General features: G+C 59.6%; 1 protein-coding gene and 1 long non-coding RNA gene across 4 annotated transcripts in view; one reads left to right on the top strand and one right to left on the bottom strand.

Annotated features, from left to right (window-relative positions):
* Positions 1–10,698, bottom strand: part of GSE1 (Gse1 coiled-coil protein) — a 407,880-nt gene extending 397,182 nt beyond the window's left edge. For 2 of the 3 annotated variants that reach the window (XM_005608471.4, XM_023637434.2), the window contains exon 1: positions 8,339–10,695. In XM_005608471.4, the coding sequence (XP_005608528.3) occupies positions 8,339–10,666 (2,328 nt within the window). In that variant the 5' untranslated portion in view covers positions 10,667–10,695. Of the gene's footprint in view, positions 1–8,338 lie in introns of all 3 variants that reach the window. The other variant, XM_005608472.4, reaches the window with a different exon arrangement.
* A 323-nt stretch (positions 10,699–11,021) lies between these two features.
* On the top strand, positions 11,022–15,915 carry LOC138923393 (uncharacterized). Its single transcript, XR_011436941.1, has 2 exons — positions 11,022–11,350; positions 14,814–15,915. It is a non-coding gene; the product is annotated as an uncharacterized lncRNA (long non-coding RNA).
* Positions 15,916–26,554: the final 10,639 nt, after the last annotated feature.

The raw sequence follows: 26,554 nt of genomic DNA, 5'->3' as shown, positions 1-26,554 counted from the left end.
GCCATTCATTCGAGGATGCTGGCACCACTCAAAGGAAAACCAGTCCAGCAACCACTTCCATACAGGGTTCCACACCAAACAGGTCGGGCAGCAGAGAACAAAGCAAGCGGCCGGGGTGGCCAGTGCCAGGGCAGGGACCCTGAGAGCCGCTGGACTCAGGAGCCAAGCTAGACCTCGACCTTGGGGGTGTTCTCCTCCCCCAATCCCACTCCTGCAACAGGTGCAGAAAGACGAGATGGTTAGAGCTCGACAGCCACGTGGGAGCCAAAGGGCTCAGCTACTAGCCCAGCATCTGCTCCCACTTTACAGAGGGGAAAACTGAGACCCAGGCAGGTGGAGGGTCTCGCCCACGGCCACTATGAGTGCTGGGGCCAGAATCCGAGGCTTCTGACTCCCAGAGCTGTGGCTAGAGAGTCAAACACCCCAAGAGCAAGCACAACTGGCTCTCAGTTCTTTTTTTTTTCTTTTTTTCTTTTTTGAGGAAGATTAGCCCTGAGCTAATGTCTGCTGCCAAACCTCCTCTTTTTGCTGAGGTAGAGTGGTCCTGAGCTAACATCCATGCCCATCTTCCTCTACTTCATATGTGGGACGCCTGCCACAGCATGGCTTGCCAAGCGGTGCCATGTCTGCACCCAGGATCCGAACCTGCAAACCCCAGGCCGCTGAGAAGTGGAACATGCGCGCTTAACCGCTGCGCCACCAGGCCGGCCCCCCGGCTCTCAGTTCTTAATCCAGCTCCCCTCATCCCGGGGAGGGGCAGAGCAACTCCCATCTCCCAGGCAGACCGATGCCCCCCACCCGCAACAGGAGGCCTGACTGTGCTCCGTGTGCCGGCGGAACAAGGCTTCAAGGGGGCTCAAACGTGACTTTTCAAACCTAAGTCGTATGGTGATGTTTGCCTGCTGAAACCCCCCGTGGGAAAGCAGAACTCAAAGGGCCAAACACGGAGTCACCAGATAACACAGCAGCTCCACTCCTCGTCTGTACCCGGGAGAAATGCAAACGCACGTCCGCACCCAACCCAGTCCACCAACGTCCATGGCGGCCCCAGGTGGAAGCAACCCCAATGTCCATCGGCTGATGATGGACAAGCAGGATGCGTTCCATCCACACAGCGAAGTACTACTCAGCCGTGAAAAGGGATGGAGCACGGCCACGCCTGGGTGAACCTTGAAAACAGCCTCAGTGAAAGGAGCGAGGCACGAGACCACAGGTCGTACGATTCCATTTACGTGAAACATGCGGCACAGGGACATCCACAGAGACAGACGGAGGATCAGCGGTTGCCAGGGGCTGGTGGAGGGGGAATTGGGGGCTGACAGCTAAGGAGGACGGGGTTTCTTCATGGGGTGATGGAATATTCTGGAACTAGATGGTGGTGATGGTTGCACAACCCTGTGAAGATATAAAAACCACTAAATTGTACACTTTAAAAGGGTGAATTTTATGATGTGCAAATTATATCTCCATTTAAAAACAAAAACAATGTCTTCTCGGGTCCGTCCACAGGCCTGAGTCCAGGCGGCGAGGCCCCGCCTGCCTGGCCGTGCCAGCCTCCGAGCTGAACGCTCCCCACCCTCAGGCACCCAGCCCGCTTCCTCACGGCTCTGAGATTCCACCTCAGGGCCCTGCCCAGGCCCCCCCGCCCCCCTCCCGGGCCGCTCCGCTGGCCACCGTCACAGCCCCTCCCTGTACCCGCTCTGGTTGGCTCACTGCTGGATCCTGATGCCCAGAAAGTGCCTGGCACACAGTAGGCGCTTAATAAAGACAGACCAAAGAAATGAGTGGAATCCTCTTAGTGACTTCCACGCCTTCAGGATCAAAGTCACAAACTTCTGGGCTGTGCTTACAATGCCGTCTATCAGCAGTTCTCGCCCCAGTGCTGGAATCTTCTGGAAGCTTTAAAATACCAACGCCACCAGGGTCACCCTTCAGAGATCTTGATTTGACAGATTGGGGTAAGGCCCAGTCACTGGTATTTTTAAATTCCAGTTGATTCAAATGCGCATCCAGGGATCCCAAACACTGCCAAGCCCTCTACCCCCATCCCCTCCTCCCACTGCAAGCAGCACGATTTAAGGTTTTCCAGCAAATCTCACTCCCCATAAGCAGCCCTTTGCACACACTCCTCTGCCAGGAGCACATAACTCCCATGTGGACCTGGCCGAATCCTTTCCAGTCTTCAGGACTCAGCGTAGGTGCCACCTCCTCCAGGGAGCCCTCCCTGAACACACCCATTTCCCGCCCTCCTGTGACCTCCCAGCAGACTGCAGCACAGAACTCAACACCTGCTCACTACAGTCAGAACCTTTCGCCCTCTGCCTCCCGCCAACTCCGAAGGGCAGGGCCTGCCCGAATCCGCCCCACGTCCTTGGAGCACTAAATGCTCACGGAGTGCCTGGCGCACTGTAGGCACACTAACATTTGTTGAGCTAACGGGCAGAACGTGTGTGCACGTCTGTCCCGGGCTGCCCTGGACGAGGGTGGAAGCACGAGCAGAGACATGGGGCAGAACTGCCACCACACTCCTGGCACAGATCTGCCAGAATTTCCTTCAAAACTTCTAAATCTAATGAGCTCGTGTTACTGAAAAAACGACCCAGCAAAAGTGGCGTTAGGTTGTGGGTGTGTCGGTCCTCCTGGGGTAGCGTTGCCAGAAAAACGGTGACCCTGAGGTTCTTCTGACCCTAATATGTCATCCTCCATGGGACAGAATATCCCGGTATTTCAGGGCCCCCAGCATCATACCCTGAGTTTGAAACCTAGACCTCACGAAACGCGGAGATCCTGGACAGAGGGCACAAACTTCCCCTCATCAGACTGACCAATTTGGGGATCAAATGCACAGCGTGGTGATTAGAGCTAACAAATGTATCATCTATGTGAATGTTGCTAAGGGAGTAGATCTCAAATGTTCTCACCAGAAAGGCAAATGGTAACTATGTGGCTGGAGGGAGGCGGGAGCTAACTGATGGGGGAAATCATTTTGCACCATCTAAATGTATCAGACCAACAGGCTACATACTTTAAACTTGCAGGGACTGGTGTCAATTATATCTCAATAAAGCTGAGAATAAATGAAAATAAAAAAACCTAGACCCCAAGAAGTCATTCTCTCCTTCCTAATTCCACAGAAAAGACTGCCAATAAACCACTAAATATTTTCCCATCAAGTCCAGACACAGCCTCAGCATCCTTCTCAACACAGTGCTACCAGCCAGTGAGACGTCACATGTGTGATGCAAACAACCTGCGACCCCTGAAGACCAGCTCTCTCACTTTGACACATGGGTCAGGACCTGGGGCAGAAGACGGGCCCAAATTCCAGCCATGGGCTCTTCCCCAGGCACGAAAATGTGCAACCAGGGCAGCCGTACCCAGAACCTCCAAAGACATCCAGCAGGGTTAACCTCTCAAGGGTGAGATCCAGGGAGATCTAAGCAGAGAAGGGGCCAGAAAGCTCTGCAGACTCCGGCCCTGTCCCGGCCCCGGCCCGGCGTCCAGGGAAGGCTGCGTTTTGAGGACCTTTGCCTCCACTTCCTCCCTCGCGGTCGTCTCCAATTGCCTCCAGGTTTAGGATAAGGCGCGTCTGGATAGTTTAGTCCTCTGAGCAGATGGCTCCCAACACGCCAAAAAAAGCACAGACCTCCCTTCGGAGGAGGTGGTCGAGCTTGGGAAAGGCCCAGAGCCCGGTCACTTCCCAGCTGCTGCCAGGGAGAGGGTGCCAGCGTCCATGGCCTCCTCCAACACCTTCCAGAAGCTTCCCCCATCCCATCGATCGCTTCGCCGGGGTGCCCCAGGAGCCTGGACGGGGGAGGAGGGCCTGCCCGCCCCGCTAAAAAGCGGATAGCCAGGAAACTCGGGAAACAGATGTGCGGCCGGCCCTGCCGCGTGAGTGACGAGACGCTCTGGCAGGCCTCAGATGTCAGCGCTGAGCAGGGGAGGGCGCCGCAGCCGCAACACCTGTTCTGGGCTCGGAGGCCACGGCGGGGGGCTGGGCCAGGCGTCCCCCGCAGGCCCAGTGCGGCTAGGCTAGGTAAACAGCTGCTCGCTCCATTACCCAGGACGCGCCCCCAGGGGCCAGGCGCTGGGACAGGGAAGGGCCACCAGCCACCGCCCGGCTGGTGAAAGGAATCGATCACGGCCGGACGGGGCCTGGCCGCAGGACGAGGTCCCGGCTGAAACCGAACGGCTGAGCTGGCTGGGAGCAAAGACGAGGGCACCACTGGGCGGGGTGGAGAAATGGGGGCTGCAGAGCAGCCAGCGGGGTTTCTCGGGCCTTTGGCCCATGCTCCTGCCTGTGGGTTGCTCTACCGGCTGGTCGGGGGTAGGGATTAGGACCCTTCCCCCGTCTAGGGCGCTGTCACCGCCACAGCTGGAGCCCCAGAGGGGACAGAAAGGCAGGACAGAGAAGGTGGAGCGCAGACTCCACAGCAAGACTCCCGGGTCCAATGCTGGCCCTGCTGCTACCTGCTGAGTGACCTTGGGCAAAGTACTTGACCTCTCTGGACTTGCTTTTCCCTCTGTGGAATGGGAACGGTGGCACCAGCGTAAGCAGGGCTGCTGTGAGGATGCAGCGAATGTGACTCCATGTGAAGCACGTGGCACAGCCAGGAACACGGCTGGCATTCTATAACGGCATCGTCGTCATCACTGTGTCCCCAGATGCCATCTCTGGCAGCCTGGCCAGCCCTGCTCTGAAGGGGGAGACAACCGTTCCCCACCCCTAGCAGAAAGGTGGGGGGCAGAGGCTGCAGTCTCAGAGCCTACAGATGCCAACAAGAGAGCCAACCCCAAGCTACCACCAGCCTAGGGAGGGAGAAAGGAACGAATGAGTCCCGACCCCCCCACTGCGCCCCACTTGCTCTCACTTGGCAAACCTTCCAGAGAACGATCATCTCCACTTCTCGGGTGCAGCAACTGAGGCTCAGAGAGGGCTAGAGTCTTACCCAAGGTCACACAGCCAGCTCCCAGCAGAATGAGGACTGAAGCCAGGTCTGTCTTCAGGCCAACCCGGGGTCTTTCCATGGCTCCGCAGAGCTTCCTGTGAGCTGGGGCTCCTCCTTGGGGAAGGGGTGTCAAGGCCCGGAAAGGGTGGGCTGCAGCCTCCCCAGCCCAGCCACAATACAGCCCCATCCCAGCAGCCAGCTCGGGGGCTTGGCGGCTACAGAGCAGGGTGCCCTCCTGGGGACTGGGCGTCCAGCTGGAGAGGAAAGTCACAAACACAATCCAGAGGGCGCGGGGGACTCCCTCCTTCTTGCCTTTCCTTTCTGTCTGTCTTTCTCTTTTACAGCCCTTTTTGGAGTGTTTTAAAGATTCACTAATGAAAGAGCACTTAACAGGAAACAACTGAGGCGTCACAGGAGGCGGTATAGACGAGGTTCTGGAACTCGCCGTGCCAGCTAAGTGGCTTCCCTGCGGCCACTTCCAGGACCCACCCCCACCCACATGCTCAGACCACACACCACAGAGAGACACGGCACAGCCACGTGAGGAGCAGGGCTCAGGAGCCAGCGGGGACCTTCGCACCTTCCCTGGTGGCCTCGGACGCCTCTGTGCCCCGCCAGCCCCGCCGGGGGTCCCCTCACTGTGTCTCCAGCCCCTGCACCCCAGCCCCGCGCTCACTCTCGTGCCCCGTGCCCGCCCTGGCAACTGGGCCCAGCTGCGTCCTGCTCTGCCTGCGGCTCTGCCGGAAGTTGTATTGTCCGTTGACTCTTTGCCCCCCTCCCCCCCGACCCTGACACCGCAGGCTCTGCGCCTGCCACCGGCTCCCCAGCGTCTGGAACAGTGCCTGGCTCAGAGTAGGCGCTCCACAAACATTTGTTGAGTGAATGGGAGGGAGGCCGGGAGGGGAGAGAGGAAGGAAGGGCAGACGGGCTGCATTTCCGTGATTCTGCTGAAGGCGTGTCAGGCTCTCCTACAGGAGGGAGGGGACGCCTCTCTTTCTCTCCATCCCATGGAGCCTGGGACCCGCCTGTCATCACCCCCCGCCCCCGCCCAGGCCTGCCCGATGGCCGCGCCGCCCACCTGGACAGCTGCCACGGCCGGCCCTGCGTGGATCTCTTCCCAGCCCATTCCCAGCCTTCCTTGAAGAGCTCCTCACGGCTCCCCTGTGCCTTCGACAATAACTCCAGCCTCCTTTTCCTGATTTCAGGCCCCTGGTCACTCCAACCTCATTTTCCTTCATCCCCACGAGCACTCCTGCCGTCGGAGGCTGCAGGGCTCCTCCACGCCTCTGTGGCTTTTCTCCAGCTTTACCCCACACCTGACCCGCCCCCCATCCTACCCATCTTCCAGGCAACCCATGGAGTAGGGCTTAGAGGTCAGAAGATGTGGGTTCAAGACCCACCTTAGCCACCTACCGGCTATGTGACAGTCACCAAGGTCATCTGACTTCTCCGAGCCTTGCTTTAACTCATCTGTAAAATGGGACTAATAAGGCCTCGTGGGGCCACGCTGAGGACCAAATGCAATAACTCGCTTTAGAAACGGTGCAAAAGCTGGTACGACAGTCCCGCTCCCGCTCACCCCCCCACCCCGGGCAGACACCAGCTCCGTTTTCGTCCGCACCAGGCCACCCTCAGCTCCCACTTTCCCAGCTGCACTGGGAACCGTGCTTCTCCTGTCTCCTGCAGTTCCTGTCCGGCGAGGCCCACAGTTGGCATCTCATAAACTCCTGATGAGTGAGCAAAGCAACGTAAAAACTCGCACCACAGTTCGCATGTTCCGCAGAAAACGCTGCGAGAGGCCTCACGGTGCTCGGACCGCCCAGCGCGGCACCATCCCCAAGCCTCCCGCCCTCCGCCCCCCGGAAGCCCTGCAGAGAATCCACCTGCACCCAGAAGGTTCCGCCCCAACTTGCCAGGCGGATGCGAGGGATCCACCGAGCACTGGACTTTCTGGGTGCATTTAAACTCTCACAACAACCCTACAGGGCCGGCCGTGTCCATTTCCACTCCTGGCTGAGGAAATGAGCCCGGCGGGGTAAGAAACATCCTCACGGGCACTCATTACCCAGAGACTGGGCAGGACTGGAACCCGGCTCTGTCCTGCCCCAAACCTGGCTCTTTGCCCAGTTCTGGCCCTTCCGGAAACACCCGTGCCTCAGATTCCCAGCAGCGGAGGCCGCACAGACTCGCCCAGCCGCACACGAGAGGCTGGGCATCCGCTGTCGGGGGGGGGACGTGCTCGTCCACTCAAAACAAGAGGCCGTGCCACCAAAGACAGCCTCAGGTCCAGAGGCCGAGGGCAGCGCGTGGAGGCGAGGGCCGGACACGAGGGAGGCAGGGTCCACCTTCTAGACGCAACCACCGTGAGCGAACGCGGAGCCCGGGAACCCCCGCACACGTGCACACGCACGTCCACCTGGGAGGCAGGACCAAGGACCTTTCAAAGGGATGGAACGACTGTTCCCAAACAGGCCGGAGATACCCTCCCCCGGTCACCCGTCCCTCGGCAGGCCCCTCGCCAGCAGCTACCCCTCAGGGCACCTGACGAAAACGAGTCCGTCTAACGGGCTTTGGTGGGAATGAGGACTCATGGCCCCATGGCCTGACGGTCACAAATCACAGATGCTGACTTCCCCAGACCCACCGGGGGCAGTTCCTGCTTCGGCCTTTGCAAAGCTGGATCCAGAATTACCTGAGCACCGGCTGGCTGCGCCCAGGCGGGCGGCGTGAACACAGGCGCCTTGCAAACAGGGCGACCCCCAGGCCCCCGCCCTCCTCCTGCACCGCTGACTCACAGAGAAGACTCTTCCCACCGGAGGAAAGGTCGCTCAGGCAGCTGTCCCCGGGGCCCAGACCCCCACGTCTAGAAACCTGTTTCTATCTGCGGTTAAGCAACCAGAGTGTCTCAAAGAAAAAGTGTGAACCCGGGTGGAAAACTCTGGAAAAGCAAAGCCGTGCGGGAGCTAGAGTGGAGAGGAACTTCCACCTCAAACCGGGTAAGTGCCGAGACCTCTCGGTGACCTGCGTGGCTGGACTAATTACCGGCGTTATCAGGCGGATGACAGACATGCCCGCATTTCCTTCGTTTGATGGATCCCGCTGCAAACACACTCAAGCTCAGGCCCGTGCCTGCTGCTCCCAGAAGCGCCCTATTCTTCCTGAAGACGGCTCCTAGCCTCCCCAGCTCCTCGGCCCTGCCTCATGCCTCCAAGTTCAGCCAAGCCAACACACCCACCAAGCGCCAGCCTGCGGGCCCCCGGGAGGACACCTCCTGCTGGAACGCACCCAAAAGAATCAGCACAAACTCCTGCTCAGCAGAGGAACAGAAAACCACTGTCTCTTCCTCCCCTGTGTGGACTTCAGAGGATACGATGAGAAGTGCTGCTTACCTTCATTGCCGCTGCCACCGGGGAGCTCCAGCCCATGGGTCCCTGGCGGGTGAGCCCCTGGCCAGCGCACACCAGGGTCCCGCACTCCACGCAGGCGCCGATGATGAGCTGCCGCCCGTCGTCCACCAGCAGGCTGTGGCTGGCTCGCAGGGTATAGAGGAACAAGGGCAGCCGGGCCACCCGCACGGCCTTCAACCCGAGACACCGCTTCTTCTCCTGCTGGCAGAAGAAGCACACGAACACCTCCACCTGGTACTGCCGGGACCAGGCGCTGACGGCGTGCTGGGCGCCGCGGGCCTCGTGCTGCAGCCACTGGCCCAGCAGGTCGTGGTAGCAGAGCACGCAGGTGGACACCAGGCCGGTGGAGTCGGCGGGCCTGGCGCGCGGGGCGGGCGGGTACACAGTGAGGAAGGGGAAGAAGGGCTCCCTCTCGCCCAGGCGGCCCGAGGGGTTCACGTTGAGCTGGAACTCCTTCCCGGGGCCCAGCTCGGCCCCGCAGATGTAGCAGACGGCTGCCAGGCCGCCCTGGGCCGGCGCCGGCGGATCGCAGACGGCAGGGTCCGAGGCGGAGAAGGCCTGGTGGTAGCGGCCCAGGAAGCCCTGCACGGAGGTGATGAGCTCCTCGTTCTGGCAGGCCCGGTACAGCGCCCAGACGTCCTCCAGGACGCTGAAGCACTTGGGGCAGCTGTGGACCTCGGAGCGCTTGTTGGGGCCCCGGGCGTTGGGCGGGCAGGGCAGCAGGCTGAGGAAGGGGAAATGCATGGCGCCCCTGGCGTTGCCATTGAGGATCCTGGAGGCTACAGCCCGGGCGTCCTGGGTGCAGTCCTCCCCGCAGAGGTAGCAGGCCTCTGGCAGGGCCCTGGCGGGCAGGCCCTCTTCCCTGGGGAGCCTCCTGCCCTTGGAGGCCATGCCGGGGGCGTGGCTGTTCAGGGGCACGACGTAGAGCCGCTGCAGGACGGGCACGTGGGCCAGCTCGAAGCTCTGCCACTGCTGCATGAGGGAGGAGAAGCAGCAGGGGCACACCACCGTGCTGCCGCCCTCGCTGATGGGCTGCGCCCCGGGCGGCGGGCTGTGCAGCCACAGGAAGGGGAAGAAGGGCGCCTGGGCCAGCTTCTCCTGCTTCTGCACGTGGATCTGGTGCTGCGAGGCCGGGGACAGCGCCGACCCACAGATGTAGCAGCAGAGGCCCCCTGGTGGCGCAGGCCGGCTCTCCGCAGGGGCCCGTGGAACACGGCCACCACCGTTCTCTCTCTCTTTGGGGCCGCAGCGGCCAGGGAGAGGCTGCTCCTTGCGGTCCTCTTCCTCGCTCGTGATGTTGATGTCGCTGTCCTCAGACATATAGTAGCCCCCACGGGCCTCCCCCAGAGATCTGCTCTCGGGAGTCTTGGCGGCCCTCCCCGACGGGGCTCCTTTCCCGCCGTCTGCAGGGGACACCTGGACTGGAGGGCCCGACCAAGGGTCCTGAACGCCCCTCAGGACGCTGGCCCGGGCCTCAGGGACCCAGTGTCTCCCGGCGCCCTTCCGCCGGCGCTGAAGGCCGGTCTTGGGCTCCCCGTCCACGTGGAGCTTCGAGGGGACCCCCTCCTCGTCCGCGTCCCCCTGCGCCGGGGTCTCCACGCCCTGTCCCGGAGGGGCTCCGGGCGCCGGCCTCCACTCCTGGCAGCGGCCCCCCAGAGGCCCCGGCCCCGGGGTGGCCCGCGCCGCCGGCGCCCCGCCCTGGTGGGGACTGGCGGCGGCGGCGGCGTCGCGCGCGCTCGGGTCCGGCTCCGAGAGGGGGTCGGTGTCCGACAGCTCCGACAGCTCGGAGTCCCGAGGCTCCTCGGCGGCCGCGCGGGGCCCGGGGCCGTCGTCGTCGTCGTCTTCTTCGCCAGCCGCGCCGCCCAGCGCGTAGGCGACGTTCCACTCGCGGGGGGCCCCGGCGCCCCCGCGGCGCCCGCCCGCGGCCGCGTCGCACTGGTGGGGCCGCTTGAGCCAGTACATGCGCTTGTCCACGGGCGTGCGGGCGCGCTCGAAGGCCGCCCACTGCTCGCCCAGGAAGCAGCGGCACACGGCGCACACCAGCACGCAGCCGTCGGCCGGGGACAGCTCGCGCGCGCCGGGCGCCGGCTCCTGCTGCTGCAGGAACGGGAAGAAGGGCTGCGCCGGGGCCCCCGCGCCCGCCGCCGCCGCCGCCGGCTGCTTCACCTGCAGCTTGAGCTCCTTGCCGCGCCCGATGCCGCCGCCGCAGATGAAGCAGGACAGCGGCGCGCCGCCGCCGCCCGCCGCCCGCTCGCCCACGGCTGCCATGAGCCGCTGCTTGCGGGAGACCGGCGCCGGCCGCCCGCTCATGGCCGCGCCGCGAACCCCCGCGCGCCCCGGGCCGCCCTCACCGCCCGCCCGCGCCGCCGCCGCCGCGCCCAACTTGGAGCATGTGTGCGCGCCGCGAAGTTTGGCGGCGGGCGGCCGGCGCGGGCGCGGGCGCACGGCCGCTCGCACGGGCGCCCCCCCCGCCCCCCGGGCCTGCCGAGCCCCCCGGCGGCGCCGCGGCGAGCGCGCCCGGAACGCAGCGGCGGCGGCGGCGGGCCCCGGGCGGCTGGAGCGGCGGCCGCATGTGCGAGCTCCGGCGCCTGCCAAAGCGTTGGGTCATTTAATTGGGGAGGAAGGAGGCGGGGCGGCGGGCGGCGCGCGGGAGGGGGGCGGAGCAGGGGCGGGAGCGGGAGCACGCGGGCGGGGGAATCCCTCCCTCGCGCGCCCTCCTCGGCGCCCGCCCTCCTCCTCCTCCTCCCCCCACCCCGCCTCCCCTCTCCGTCCTCCCCCCCGCGTCCCAAACTGCGCACAATGGCTCGCCGGCTCCTCTATCTATTTTGTGTCCAGCCGGGAGCCGCGCGCGATGATTCATTGCCCCAATTAGGGCCTCTCTCCAGCGCGCCCGGCTCGAGCCGTCTGAAGGGTCTCCTCCGGGACCCGCGCAAACCCATCAGCGGCTGGAGCTGCTCTTTAAGTAAAGGTCAAGCAGGACGCGGGAGGAGCCAGGTGAGGACGGGGCCGGCGCCCCCCGGAGCCCGAGGAGCCGGGAGGAGCTCTCGGAGGGCGGCCTCAGCCCCGGAGCAGCGGGCAGGCTCGTTCAGACCCCTCCCCATTTAGAGGGGGACCGAATGAGGGCCGCTTACAGCCCGGAGCTGCCCGGGGTGGGGGGCACCTTTCTGGGCCCAGTGTTCTAATTTTGGAGACAGAGGGAAGAGGAGCTGTCCGCTGTCTCCTGGAACACATTAGTGAAGGCACCATCCGGGGGACAGAGTCCTCAGCCTGTCGCGCCCCTCCTCACTGCTGGCCAGAGGCAGAAGGATCCTGTGTGTGCCGGGCTGTGTGTGCCAGGACAAGTGACTCAACAACTCTGGGCCCTTTCTGTCTCTTGTTAAAAAGGAGCTCTAGCAGGGGACTCGCTTTCCATGTGTTTATTGTTTGTGCGTATAGATACACAGAGAGTCCTTAGCGTGTGCCAGGTGCTATTCTAAGCGCTTTCTATACATCAGCTCAGTTGCTTTTCCTGGTAACTCGGGGTTAAGCGCTGTGATCAGCCCATTTCACAGATGAGAAAGACGAGGCCCTGAGGGTTAAGTTATTTTTCTGGAGTGGTGGAGCTCAGATTCAGACCCAGGCAGCCAACTCTGGCACCTGCTCTCGACCCCCTGGCAGGGCAGCCTCGCTAGGCAAACATCTGGTCCGCGTCACCCCTTCTGCCGATGGAGACTGTGCACGGCAGGGGACACAGCCAGGACCCCTCCATCCTCCCTGCTCCTCTGGCCTCGGCTGGGAGGCCTTGTGTGAATCCAGGCCTCTCTGGGCCTCACATTTCCCATCTGCGAAATGCCACCCCTCCCAGCTTCAAAATTCTAGGAGTCTGTGGTTTCTGAGCAGTTGACAGCTGTCCTGATCTGCCAGCTGGAGCCCAGAGTCAGCCTGGGGACAAAGGTGCCAGGTGGGCCCCTCTGCCCTCTGGGGCATTGACATGTAAATAAAACTAGGCTTCCTCTTGGCACGGAGGAGGGCCATGCATTGTAAATAAACGGAGCGAGAGAAAGGGGCCACCTCTTCGGAGCCCTTGGTGGAATTCCAGGGGTCACAGTCCAGGGATCGACAGGAAAGTCATCGCCATCATCGCCAGAAACGCAGGACTGTGGTTGTCACCCAGGCCGGGAGAGGAGCTGTGTCAGCAGAGCTGTCCGAAGGAAGGAATGTTGGGGGTGGGGCGAGGGGCTTTCCCTGCTTCTGGCATTTTTAATACCTGGAGGGAGAGGGGTACTGATTAGGGGAACTTGAAAGGGTGAGGTCTGTATGATTGTGTCTTAGCAAAGCGATTAAGCCCACACAGACCAGGAGGCGGCTGCCAACACAATGCCAGCTCAGAAAATGCAGGTCCCTCTTGGGGTTACGGGGAGGGGGGGGGGGTCCCTTGAGGCTTGGCACATGCTGTTCCTCTGCTCCAAATGCCTTTCCAGGCTCTCTTGGTGAAGCCGGCTCGGGCCCATCTTTATGGTCCTGGCTGCAGAGTCTTCCCTGCCCCGCAGGGTTCTCTGCCTTCTCCGTCTCCAGCAGGCTCCCCTGTTAGTCTCTGTCTCGGCTCGTTGGCATAGGAATTTGTCATAGATTTTATTTATTTTTCTGGCGACTGTTCTCTGTCTGTCGGCCTCCCCAGGAGCCTGGGGGCCCCATCCCCCGGACAGGAACTGGGTCTGTCTTGCTCACGGGGCACATCCAGGGCCTGGCTCAGTACCAGCGGCCCAGGCCCCTGGGCCCAGTGCTGCCTGATCCCTCTCTTGCCGTGGGAGCCTTGGGCAGACCTTAGTTCTCTAAGCCTCAGCTTCCTGCTCTGTGCAATGGGGTCGTGATCCTCGTGGGGTTTTCTTGTGTGGGTCAAATGAGACAGAGAGATCACAGTGCTGTGGGCACGGGGGCCCGGCACACTGGAGTAACTGTGTGTGTGTGTGTGTGTGGACCCTGCCTGGCTCTGTCCAGTGGCTGAGGAGGAGGCTCTGCTACAGCCTGTCTGCGTTCCCAGGAGACCGGGGCACTGTGATGAGGTCACACACAGAGTCTGAGGGCGGAGGGTGCCCCAGGGGCTGACAGGACAAAAAGAGGGAGTGGAGTTTCCTTATCTAAGCTGGGGTCATCCGTGAGGACACCCTGAGTATGTGCCACGTGTGCAAAAGTGTGTGTCTGCATGTGTGTATGTGTGTGTTACTGTGTGCATGGATTCATGTTTGTGTGTGCATGCACGTGTTGCTGCAGACATGTGTGCATGCATTCAACTGTGCGTATGTGTGCCCGCATGTGTTGGTTGTGTACATGTGTGTGTGCATGCGTTACTGTGTACATGTGTGTTCCTGTGTACTCGTGTGCATGCATTCACCTGTGTGTTTGTATTGCATGTGTTTGTGTGTGCATGTGTGTGCACACGTGCTGGTTGTGTACCTGTGTGCGTGCATCCATGTGCATGTGTTCCTGTGTGTGCCTGTGTGTGCGTACAAAGTGGGCCAGGAGTGGGAGGAGAGAGGCTTCCAGCTCGGTGTTTTTGTCTCCTTCGATGACCCAGTGACTCAGGGAAGTCCCCTGGCTCACTTCTCGGGAGGCAGGAAGCCGGTGAGCCCAGATCAGAGGAGGAGGAAGGCAGGCTGGTCATCTGAGGGTGGATGACAAAGGGCGGGGCCTCTGGCACAGCTTGACACAGCAAATTGACATCACGGCTCTGCCAGTTCCTAGCTGTGTGGCTTTGTCCTGCTACTTAACCTCTCTGAGCCTCAGTTTCCCCATCTGCAAAACAGGAATAACAAAACCCCATAGAGCTGGGGGGAGGGTGAAGTGAGACAGCCAAGTGAAGCACACCCTCTGGACACAGAAATAACCGCCGTGTGTAAATAACCGCCGTGTGTGCACGTCGGGTGGCTGTTCCTCGCACACAGGCACCTGTGCCTTACCGATGCAAACGGGCTGAATCATTGCGACAAGCCCGTGAGGTAGGTTCTGTTGTCTCCCCAGTTTCCAGGTGAAGAGACAGGGGCACAGAGAAGGGGCGTCAAGGCCCCAGGTCCCGCAGTGTGATGGAGCCGGGGCTGGAACCAGACGCCCTGTCTCTGTCACTCCTGGCTTTGTTAGCCGTGAAGACTAGCTTTGCCCTAAGTCCTGAGATGCCAGCTGGTTAGGGCAGGAGTGGCTGCAGTCTCGTCCTTCCTCTCCTCACGTGTCCGCAGTTTCACACCCGAGGAAACTGAGGCCCTGACAGGTCGGGACACAAAACAGGCCAAGAATGTGCCAGCAGATGAGGAGAGACATCAAGCCTCATTGATATTAACTTCTTGTTGGAGCCACAGCCCCCCGACCCCAGCCGAGCCGTCTCCTAGCTCCCTCTGAGTCCCGGCCCTCCCTGCAGCTGGAGAGAGGGCGCAGCCCCCAGACCCCTTGCGGCACGCCCGGCGGCTCTCTCTGTCTCTGTTCCTAGGACCCGGGTGTAGCGGATTTGAAAAGCAACGACAGATGCTGGCGGGCGGACCAGGCCTTGGGAACAGCGAGGAAACGCCTGCCGGGGTCCGTAGGCGACCAGAAGGCCGTCAGCTGGAACATCTGGGCACATCTCAGATTCACAGCTTCCTGGAGGATCATCTTGGCCCAGAAACCGCAGGAATCTGCCCTCGCCCTGCTGGGGAGAGCCAGTTTCCAGGCTCCGAGCACTTAGCACACCTTATTTTGTGTGTCTGTCTCTGGGCCTGCCTCTCCCACGGGGGGAGGGCCTGGATGGCGTCCCTCTCGTCGTCCCACAGTGTCACGAGGCCCGGGACACCGTTGGGGCCCAATCCGCGCTCCAGCCGTGCCAGACTGTGTCCAAAACCTCCCCCTGCCTCCCATGTTCCTGAATTGCCAGCTTCCACTGCTCCGTCTTTCAGTCTTTCCTTCTTCCCGAGCGCCAGTGATCAAGATCAGACTCTGCCGTGTGCCCCCAGCTCCTCGCGACCGCGGAGCCCCGCTCCCCTTCTCACCGGGGCCTCTGTGCTTTTCCTCCTCCCTCTAAACTGCGCGTGTGCCCCTGCCATCCCTCCCAGGACCCGTTTGCCTCCGTGGGCCGGTCCATCCTCTTTCAGAGGCTGCGTGTGCTGTGTGTTTGGCCTCTGGCTCTCTGGGGACCAGGAAAACAAAATTTATCACTGACTGCCCTATTTTTTTCTTTCTTCTTTTTGGCCTAAGAACGAAGCAAGCACTTTTCTGCTATCCTCAGGAAGACTTCAAACATGGCAGGCCACGGGCAAAAGTCTATCTTCCTTCTCAGAGGGAAGGAATGTAACCGTTAACAATAAAAAATGTCCGGGATTTATGGAGGCCTGGGGCTTGGGAGCCATTTCCCATCCCTTAGCTCCTGCCACACAGCAATCCTGGAGGAAGAGCAGGAGGAAGAGTCATCTGCATTTGCAAGACAGGGAAACTGAGGCCCAAGGACACAGGCCCCCCCACCACCGGGGCTGCTGCAATTTCCTTGCATTTCATGTGTGTAAACTGGGCTGATTTGTTCATGTAAACATTAAAAATATACGCATGCTTGGTGAGCCTCACTTGGCATCCTTTCTTTTTTCAAATACGGGAGAGTAGAAGTCGGGGGACTGCTTTCCACGTCCGGGGCTGGAGACGACCTGTGCAGAAGCATTTTGTAAGCCTCAAAGTGCTTTGTTAAAAAAAAAAAAAAAAAATCACTGCTTACAGTACACAGTTAAGGATCAGAGCATGGGGTCCAGGTTCTAAGAGCGGAATCAGGGGCCCCTAAAACCTTGCCTTGCTCCTGTCAACCTGGAAAAGGAATCCAGAGGCAGACATCTCCAGTCCTCCCCTCCGGGACACCATTCCCCCCGCTGTCGCCGTGAACTTCAGGGCCTCGTAAAACTCCTTTGATAAATGGTCGCCAGGGCGGACCTGCCCCTGGGGATAATGGGACAAGCCCTCCGCATAAATCTTGAGTGTGCTCAGAGACGCCCTGGCTGCTGGCTTCTCAACAGACCCCTGGTTTGCAGCACAAAATCCACAGCCATCATTTATGTGGTTAGTTCCCAGGCTTCCAAGCCGGGGAGGTTTCTGGAGAAGGTAGGGCCTGGGCGGGTGGGGGAGGGGTGGAGGCAAAAGGAGGCGGCAGCAGCTTCCAGCCGCCTGCCCTCGGGGTGCCTGGCGTGCAGTAGGTGCTCAATGAGGACCAGTTCGTGTCCTCTAGGATGTAAGGATGGTGGCTGAGGCTTCCTGGATGCTGACCACGTGCCAGGTGCCGTGTTCAGAGCTTACATCGTCATCTGCTTTAGATCTCGTGACTGCCTGAAGAATGGGCGCTATTGTTTCCCGATTTCACTGAAGGGGACACTGAGGCTCTGGGGGGGTGGGTCCCCGCACGTCCCCAAGGTCACAGAGCTGGGAATGGCGGAGCTGGATTCCAAGCCCGGCAGTCTGGCCCCAGCGCCTCGCTCTAATCCACGCTGCTGTGTGTGCCCAGCTCCTGGCCCGCCAGGCCAGCCTTCCCTGATCCTTCGCAATAAAGGCCTCCTTGTCCCCGGCTGGGTCCTGCCAGGGAGGCTAATGGTCAGGGCTTCCTGGATGCCTTCGAGTCCCGCCTGGGGCTCCACCGGCGGCCCCACCCCAGCCAGGTGCCCCTGACCCTCCCTCTGTGTGAGCTCTCCGGCCCTAGAACGCTCGGTGGGCTGCGGCAGGTCCTCACCCTGGCGAAGGGGGCTGGGGAGCCGGCAATTGCAGATTCTTTCCAGCTGTTCCTCTGAGTCACTGAAGGGTGTTCCAAAGCCCGCCCGGTCTATGATTTCTGTGGTTGGTTGCTGCTGGACTCATTCATGGGGAGGTAAAGCGGGACTGAGCCCGGTCCCACGCTAAACTGGGGTGCTGTTTCTTACAAAAATAGTTTTATTGAAGTGTGATCTCCACGCAGAAAAGTGTGCATCATCGTGTGGGTACAGCTCGCGGCATTTTCACCAATGGAGCACATCTGTGTAACCGGCGCTCAGAAAGAAGGCGTGTCCGGCCTCCCAGCAGCCCCCCTTGCGTCCCCTTCCGGGCAGTCCCCCACCCGCAGTGACGGCTGACAGCCAGAGCTCCAGGCACCCTGAGTTCTAATGCCAAGCTGTTTTTTATTCTTTAGTGGCTTTATTGAGATATAATTCACATGCCACACAATCCACCAATTCAATGGTGTACAATTCAGTGGCTTTCAGTATATTTAGAGTTGTGCAACCATCTCCACAATCAATTTTAGAGCATTTTCATCACCCCTGAAAGAAACCCCAGACCCTTTAGCTGTCACCTCCCAAACCCCCCAGCCCCTAGCAACCTCCAATCTGCTGTCTCTACGGATCTGCCTGTTCTGGACGTTTCACATAAATGGAATCATACGGTATGTGGTCTTTTGTGTCTGGCTTCCTTCACTTAGCATGATGTTTTCGAGGTTCATGCGTGTTGTAGTGTGTATCAGTGTAGAATTTGTACTTTATATAAATAGAAGTATATTGTACATACTCTTTGAGTCCAGTTTGTCGCTGTATGTTATGTCTGTGAAGTTCCTCCCGGTTTTTGCGTGTAGGAGTACTAGCTCCTTTTTTCCTGCTGTATAGTTTTCCATTGATGAACGTATCATAATTTATTTGTCCTTTCCCCTGTTGATGGGCTTCTGGGTAGTTCCCGTTTTAGGCTAACACAAACAGTGTTTGTCTGAACATTCTAGTCCCTGTGTTTTGTTGAGAACACACACGGTGATTCTGTCGGGTAGACACCTGGCGGGGAGGTGCTGGTCATGGGGGATGGGGGCTGGACTTCAGTGCCCACGGAGATGCTCGAAACCACGTTTGCGGCCACTCGTGAGATTCCCAGGGTTCCCAGTTCCTGACTCCTCCTCCCAGCTGCCCGCCAGCAGCCCCACCCCGGGCGGCCATCTCCCACAAGGCTCCCACCCCCTGGCCACCCCCGCAGCCCCGAAGAAGCCCACAGGGGCCACAGAGGCTAGGGCTCTGTGGCCGGTGTTTTCGTTGGGTTGTGTGAGCTCGCGTGGTTTCTCTGCGCTGGCTCGGAAACCGTGTTCCTTTCACAGGCCAGAAATGCTTCAGGACGGCTTTGCTCTAAAAGGGGAAACACATTTTAAAATTCCAGTCTGCCCGGGTCTTAGGATGACTGAGGACATTCCAGCTGTGGAGAGGACGGCGCTCGCCAGGATCAGTGCCTTACAGCCCTGGTTCCCACTTGATCCAGTCCCGCCTGGGTTCAGAGTGTATTCCTGGAGGGCCTGCCCATCTGGGAGGCTGTGTGAGATGCTGCGCAGGTCTCCGCTGACGGACACCGGGATGGTGCAGTGGGACCTGCGTGCACCTTGGGGTGAGGAGATCCTGGACCCTTACGTAGCTAAGCCCTGTTCTAAATCTGCGTCTGTTGTCCCATTCAATCCTTTCAATGACCTGATGAGGTAGAGGCACAAGTATTATTCCTGCTTTGTAGATGTGGAGACTGAAGCCCAGAGAGGCCAAGCTACTTGCCCAGGCTCACACAGCTTCTAAGTGACAGAGGTGGATTTCAAACCAGGCTGCCTGGCTCCAGAGCCCACACTCAGGTACGGCCCTACACTGCCTCTGGATTCCAACATCTGGACGGCAATCCCAGCCCCGCCGTGTATTCTCCTCGTGGCCCCGGGCAAGTGGGTATACTTCTGGACCATATTTCCTTGGTCCATATGAGTGTGGAGAATAACCTGCCTGCCCGCCCCATTGCCGTGGGGGATCCAAACACCAGTGGATGCAGAGGTGCTCCCGCACAGCAGGCCCTGCCCGAGGGTCCGTTTCTCCCCCGTAGCTCCCTGAATGGTTCCCGCCTTCAAGAAGTGTTCGCCTTCTCAAGGAGACGTTTTCGGCTAGAGTTGAGACTTGGGGCTTCTCCAGCCCGCCCCCTCTATTTGACAGGCGGAGGGTCCAGGGTCCAGGACAGCCCCGACTTGTCCGAGGTCACATGCAGAGTGTCAAGGAGACCCGGGCTGAAGCCCTTTCACGCCTTTGGAAAGTGGGGGTTCATGGCTTTGAGGCCAACATGCCTCCTCCAGGGGCTCCAGGCCTTCTTCCGGGTGCCGTCCCTTCCTCGGAGCCCCAAGGCTTAGCTCTCGTGGTGCCCAGCCCGACCTTAAGACAGAAGCAGAGCGAGTCTGACCCTCCGGGTGGTCTCCTGGGGCTCCAGCTGGCCCCCGAGTGGGGTGGGGTGGGGACAGGCAGGAGGCTGGGAATCAGGCCTGCATGTCCCGTTGCCGCTCAGGCTGGACACCCCACCGCGCCTTCCAGAAAGACCGTCTCCCACTGGGGCCACCCTCGCCCTGCTCTGACGTTAATATTTATCAGACCTGAAAGCTGAGCCGCTGGAAGAGTGGAAACCAGCCGTGAACAGGTGCCGCGATGGCTGGCACCCCAGCCCGGGCTGTGGGCCGCTGGGGGCTTAGCAGGGGGTGAGGGGGTGGATGAGCAGCCAAGCAGAGGACCTCATCGGGGGGGCAAAGATCTGAAAGGAGGGGAGGCAGATGATCAGGGAAGCAGAGGCCTCATCGCAAGGGGCTGGGGCTTTCCTCCTGCTGTGCATGTGCCAGGCCAGAGGGTGGAGGAGCTGGAGCGCCCCTGGCCTGGTGGGGAGGCTGGGTGTCTGGGGATGGGGTGGCCTCCTGCCTGCTTCCCCTCTGGGGGCACCTCCCACTTGCTCTCCTCCAGGAGCCACCTTGGTCTTTTCAAAAGTGCAAATTTGGTCGTGGCCTCCCTCCTGCTTCAAATCCTTCTCAGATTTCATAGCTCTCAGGTTAAAGATCAAACTCCCTGTTTGCTGGCCCCTGGCCATGTCTCCAGGACACACCAGGACCTCTGGGCCCCTTTCACCCTCTGGGAGCCTCACCCTTCCCAAGAGGCACCACACACTTTGCACCACAGTGCCTTTGCACACGCCATTTCCATTGCTAGAACTTGCTTCCCTCCCCTCTGTGCCTATTTAATTCCTGCCTGTGCCAGCGTAAGCCATTCCTCACCCTTCTGCTCTGCCAACGCCATTCCCAGTTTCCCTTGCTGTGTGACTTCCATTAGGTTCAGCCAACGGAGGTACCAGAGAGAGAAGCCAGGGTATTTCTCCCCCTCCGCCTCCCCCCTTCTCCGCCCACCCCAGGCAGGGTCTCTAGAAGTGGCTGTGTTTCTCTGTGGTTCCAGCAGTAGCTTCAGTGTCTCCTCTTTCGTCCCTCCAGCCCAGGAGTGACAGCAGCTTCCTGTAGCTCCTAATCTCCCCATTTGCTCTCTCCACCATGTTATCACTTCTCTAACCAGGTCCCTTTATTTAATTCCCTCTCTTGAGCCACCTGGCATGGGGGCCCCTTTCCTGACAGCAGTTGGCTCATCCTTTGGTTCCTGCATGAGGGTCCAGACCTCCCGGGAGCCCTCCCTGCCCCCAGGCCTGGCTCAGCAACCTCTGGGACATGCTGGCTGATTTCTTTTCCTTCTGGGCACTTATTGCTGTTTGCAATTATGAATTCATGAGTGTGGTTATTCGATTAACATCTGTCTCCCCCCAAATTCGCAAGTTCCATAAGGGTGAGGGCCAGACATCTGTTTTTGCTCAGCACTTTATCTCCAGCACCAGAGCCTAGGAGAATGCCTGATACCTAGGCGGCACTCAATAAGCTTCTTCTGACTAATGAACAAACAAATGAATGGATGAATGGGTGGGGGTGTGAGGCACTCATTCAGCCAGAACCACTTTTAGGCAATTTTTTTTTTTTTTCCTTTTTCATAAGGTTACCAGATATATTGCTTGGAGAAACTCTTCATTCATTCGTTCAACTACAATTTATTGAGTACCCACTGGGTGCCATGATGGATGGATGGATAGATGGATACATGGATGAGTGGATGGATGGATGGATGGATGGATGGATGGGTGGATGGTTGGATAGATGGATACATGGATGGGTGGATGCATGGATGGGTGGATGGAAAGAGGAAGAATGGATGGGTGGATGAGTAGATGGATGGATGTCTGGGTGGATGGATGGATGGATGGATGGGTGGATGGATACATGGATACATGGATACATGGATGGATGGATGGATGGATACGTGGATGAGTGGGTGGAAAGAGGAAGAATGGATGGGTGGATGACTAGATGGATGGATGGATGGATGGATGGGTGGATGAATGGATAGATGGACGGATGGATGGATGGATAGATGGATAGTTGGATGGATGGATACATGGATGGATGGATAGTTGGATGGATGGATAGATGGATGGATGGATGAGTAGACGGGAGGAAGGAAGGAAGGATTTACTCTTGGAAAAAAGGAAAGCAGGGAGGGAAGACAGGCAGGCTGAATTAAGATAGAAGAAACAGCTATTCTTTTGACAAGAAGCAGAGGGGTGGGACTGGCAGCATTCACCTGGGAGATTTGTGCTGTGTCTCTGAACCATGCAGGAAGGTCAGGCTCTAAGAAGGGAGTGGGCAGTGAAGGTAGTTTCTGAACTGAGTTGCAATTACCTTGTGCTCACCAAGGTTAATGACTCTGGGTTGGAGAGCCCATTCCCAGCCATGGCTTTGGGGCCAACGGGGTGTGCTCAGCAGCCTTCGGGCTGCCCCAGAGACGCAGGGCTCCTGAGTCGGCAGTCAGGGTTAGCATACCCCTGGCAGCAGGGGGCAGAGGCAAAAACTGAGAGCCTGGAGCCCCCGAGCACACACCCAGTAGGAGTTGGGACAGAATTTTCCTCCACCCCTGTCCCTGAGGCCCTGGGCAGATGGTCTCAATCTTGATGGGCCCCAGAATGACCATGAGCCTGTTTAACCGGCCAGTGCCTGAGGCATCCTCAGAGACCTGGGTCAGGAGGCTGGAGCGGGGCCTGGAAACCTGCACTGTTTTAATGAGCACCCAGGATTCTGATGCAGCGGTCCATGGACCACAGTGTGAAAGACACTGGTACTGGTGCTGTCTCAAACCGATCAGGAAAGAGCGAGGGGAGGCGGGTGCAGTGTGTGCTTGAACTCGGCGGCCAAGGATCTGGGTTCAAGCCTGACCCATCATCAGGGGAACCGTGTCTCCACCTGCAAACCAGACCCAACCCCCTCTTGGTGTTGACATGAGTATTAAATACAAAACACCAGCGAGGAGAGTTACATCCAGCAAGTGTTGGCTCCGAACGCATCCACTCGGTTAAAATCCAGTGCGTCTCCACGGCACTGGCAGAATCCAGCCTTCAGAGTCCCTTGGACGTTGTAAATCGAAGGTGCTACTGTGCCCAGGATTGCCTTTCACTTCCGTGGGGTCTGGGGCAGCCCCCCGAGTCGAACTCGCAGATATTTCTGTAGCAAAACTCATGACTCTTGGTGGTGAGGGGAAAAGGGAGGCTATAAATAGCCTCGTGTCAGCTCAGGGCAGATTTTTGTGGCAAATGAGTTCCACACAAGGTTTTGGAGTTTTGCAGTTCTGGAACTGCAGATAAGAGATCGAGCCCAAAGATGTGAGCGCCCAAAACGATGCTATGGGACAAAATGTGCCATGGCTACCTGGGTATGGACCTAGAAGGAGACTAACCCTGCATCGTGACAGTGGAAGGAGGGTGAAAATACGCATGTCCTGTCCGTGGAACAGACTGAAGACGGACAGCAAGCTCCCCTCTGACAAGTGGGGCTGCGCATGCTGGCTTTCTTCTTTTTTGCTTATGGATATTTTCAAAGGTTTCGACCCCGAGCCATGAATATATACTGCTCTGTGATTTTTTTTTCTAAATAATAGGAGTTTCAAATCTTTGAATGCCCAAAGCCTTGGTCAAATGATCCCTTCCAGGGGTGGGCCAGGAGTGTTGGGAGACTCAGGGGGGCACACCTGCCCGTGGCCCCACTTGGGGTCCTCTCTGAGGGGTGGGAAGCCCCCTTGCCTTTGTCTTCCCTGCCCTCCAGTCTTTAAGAAGCAGCTGCAAGGGGATGCTCGCCTCCCCACCAGCCTCGGCCGCTTCCCTCTCTGTGAGGGTCCCAGGCCTGAGCCCCCACATGGACGCTGTGGAGGTCCAGCTCGGCTCCAGGAGGCAGGTGAGGGGCGGACTCGGAGGCGGGAGGGAGGGAGGGAGCGGGCAGCGAGGGGCCGCCGGGCGGGAGCTGGGGATCCGAAGCCACCCCTTCAACAGGTGGCCCGCCATCTGCCCCGGCTCCCCGCCCAAGCCACGTGTCCAGCCCTCTTGAGTTTAACTTTGGCCATGCACACGGCCTGAGTTCATACAGCCAGAAAAAGAACTCGCCGAGAGCGGGCTGGGCCGAGGACAGAGCGCGGGTCGTTCATCCCCCGGGAGCGAGGCTAAAAATGACCGGGGACCTTGGAAAGTCCCTGTGCTCCAGCCCTGACCTGCATTTCTCTGAGTGCTTTCCTGGAGTTTGGCTTAAAAGCTTTTGAGAGCTGGGTGCACCATGCTCTACCTGACAGATAGTGAAATGCAGGCCCAGAGAGGTAAAGAGGCTCACCTGGGGTCACACAGCTTAACCTCCATTGACTCATTCATTGATTCCATCAACTGGGCTCCCTGCCAGCTGCAGAAACAAGGCCTTGGGAAGCTATAACCCCAGCGAGGGGAAGAGCCCTATAGATGCCAGAATTAACCACCTAAGAGCTTCTCAGCCGGCCCCTGACAACCTGAGGGAACGTCTGGAGCTCTCCGAGCCTCAGCTCCCTGTCTGTACAATGGGGAGAGTAGCGGCAGCGCTGATCTCAGAGCTGGGGTGTGGGCAGGCAGCTGTGCCACGTGCTACGGGCCGGGCCCTGTCTTTCATCTTCAGCATCATGCACTTTTATTTTATTCTCACAACCACCTTGCGGAAAATATCATCGGCCTTCTGCAGATGAGAGAAGGGACCGATCAAGTCCTTGGCCAACATGCCCAGGGCAAGACCGGACATGGATCCCCAGCTACACATCCCCCCCCACCCCGCAGGGGCCCCTCCTCCCTCCACACTGAATCCGCCTCCACCCTGGAAGGGAACGTGTTGGAACCTGTCCCCAGGGCGGGGCCCAGCTGTCACCCTCCCAGCTGCCGGGGCCCCTGGTGCTCCTTGTCCGGTGCCAGCCTGCAGGCCCGCCTGGGGGGACACACATAGCTTCTGAACCATCAGAGGGGGGCAGGGGGCCCAGTGGGTGGAGGAGGAGCCACAGTTACAGCGCGATCCACCCTGTGCTGCCCCCTGCTCCCTAACACGCCCCCTCCTCCAGGCAGCCAGCCCCGCCTTCCACTCTTCCTCCTGCCAGGCGTCACCCTGGCCTAAGGAAAGGTGTGGAGAGTTGTTTCTGTGAGGTTCCAGGATGGGAACTGCCTGCCCCTGATGGAATCTCAGGAGCCGGGCCGGAGCCGGAGACGCACACGGCTCGTCAGGACACGTTGGTTTCTACAAATCTCAGCTGGAAGAACATTTTGAGAAGGGCCACGGAGAACCCTCGAGCTCGTGGCTGTCCCCTCGTTAAGGCGCAGACGCTCCCGGCGGAGCACTGCCTGTGCTCGTCAGGGTGTCGCGGGTCACGATGAGCTGACGTTTATTGAAGCCGTAGTGTGGCCACAGGCTGTCTGTGGTCCCGGCCTTCCTGGGAGATGATGACCTTGACCTTGGAGACGTGCAGTACCTGGCGTGGGGCAGCTGGGCTGGGAACCAGTTCGGGCAGCTCCAAAGCCGCGCTTGGCCCGCTGGGCTGCTTCTGTCTGAACAGACAGCTGTTCTGGGCCAGCTGCTGGCTCTGGAGTCCAGCTCGGGCCCGCCTCATCCTGGGGGCTCTGACCTCCGGGATCCTGCCAGCAGCCTCAGCCCTCACAGCTGTTAGGGGCTGCCTAGCAGCTCATCCAAACACGGCCAAGAAGGGCACGCAGGGAGGGGGAGGCTGGGGGGACCGGGAGGGTCCCAGGAGGGGCAGGAGGACAGAGACAGCACCGAGGGCTGGGCCCGTCCTCGCCCCCTCCCCTCCTGTAGGACCCAAGGGGGCAGGGCCGCTCAGGGCCCGGGAGCCCGGGGCAGGGAGTTGATCCTAAAGGCGGGGACAAGAAAGCAGCCAGCACGGGGGCGGGGCACGCAGTCCTGGCCCAGGAAAGGGCCTCCCTGGGCTGAATGCCGCTCCCCGCCGGCCCAGAGGCGCCAGGGCCGCCCGGGAGGGAGCCGCGCCAGGTCAGGGCGGGCCTGGCCCCCTCCTTCAAGTCCCCACCCTGAGAAGGGTTTTCTTCCCACCAGAGCCAGCGGGGGTGAGGGGATGTGAGGGTTCTGACCACAAGGACAGAGACACCGGGGAGAGACAGAGACAGAGTCACAGAGAGACAGAAATACAAAGAGACAGAGACACAGAGACAGACAGAGATACAAAGGGACAGAGACACAGAGTCAGAGAGAGACAGAGATACAATGGGACAGAGACACAGAGTCAGAGAGAGACAGAGACACAAAGAGATAGAGACCTAGAGACAGACAGAGAAACAAAGGGACAGAGATGTAGAGTCAGAGAGAGACAGAGATACAAAGAGACACAGAGTCAGAGAGAGAGAGAGAAATAAAGGGACAGAGACACAGAGACAGACAGAGATACAAAGGGACAGAGATGTAGAGTCAGAGAGAGACAGAGATACAAAGAGACACAGAGTCAGAGAAAGAGAGAGACAGAAACAGAGACAGAGAGAGGCAGAGACAGAGAGAGAAACACAGAGACAGACAGAGACACACAGAGTGACAGAGACACCCAAAGAGAGACACACACACAGATAAACAGACATAGACACATAGATACATACATAGACACAGACACAGGACCTCATACACACAGAGACAGAGATACAGAGACAGACACAGAGACACACAGACAGGTGCACAGTGACACCCAGTGTCTCCCCCACAGAGACCCCCAGGTCCCCGCCAGCCTGTGCCACCATCACCCGAATCGGCCCACGTCAGCACCTTACCTTTGACCCAGACTCGCTCAGGGCCACACTCTGTGCTCGGAGAAGCCCACGTGGAGGACACGCCCTCGGGCCAGCCCCTGCGGCCTGCGTGTGAGCCCTGGGTCAGCCCCCTGCCCCCTGGAGACCCGGGTCAAGAGATGTCACCACTCTGAGCCTCAGTTTCCTCACCCGTGGGGTAGAGAGAGGGGGTGGCTGGCTGGAGGGGCAGCTGCGGAACTGCAGGAGCGTGACGCACCTTAGGGG

This window comes from Equus caballus, chromosome 3, assembly GCF_041296265.1.
Source record: "Equus caballus isolate H_3958 breed thoroughbred chromosome 3, TB-T2T, whole genome shotgun sequence".
Classification (NCBI taxonomy): Eukaryota; Metazoa; Chordata; class Mammalia; order Perissodactyla; family Equidae; genus Equus; species Equus caballus.
This window is presented reverse-complemented; position numbering and strand designations above follow the sequence as displayed.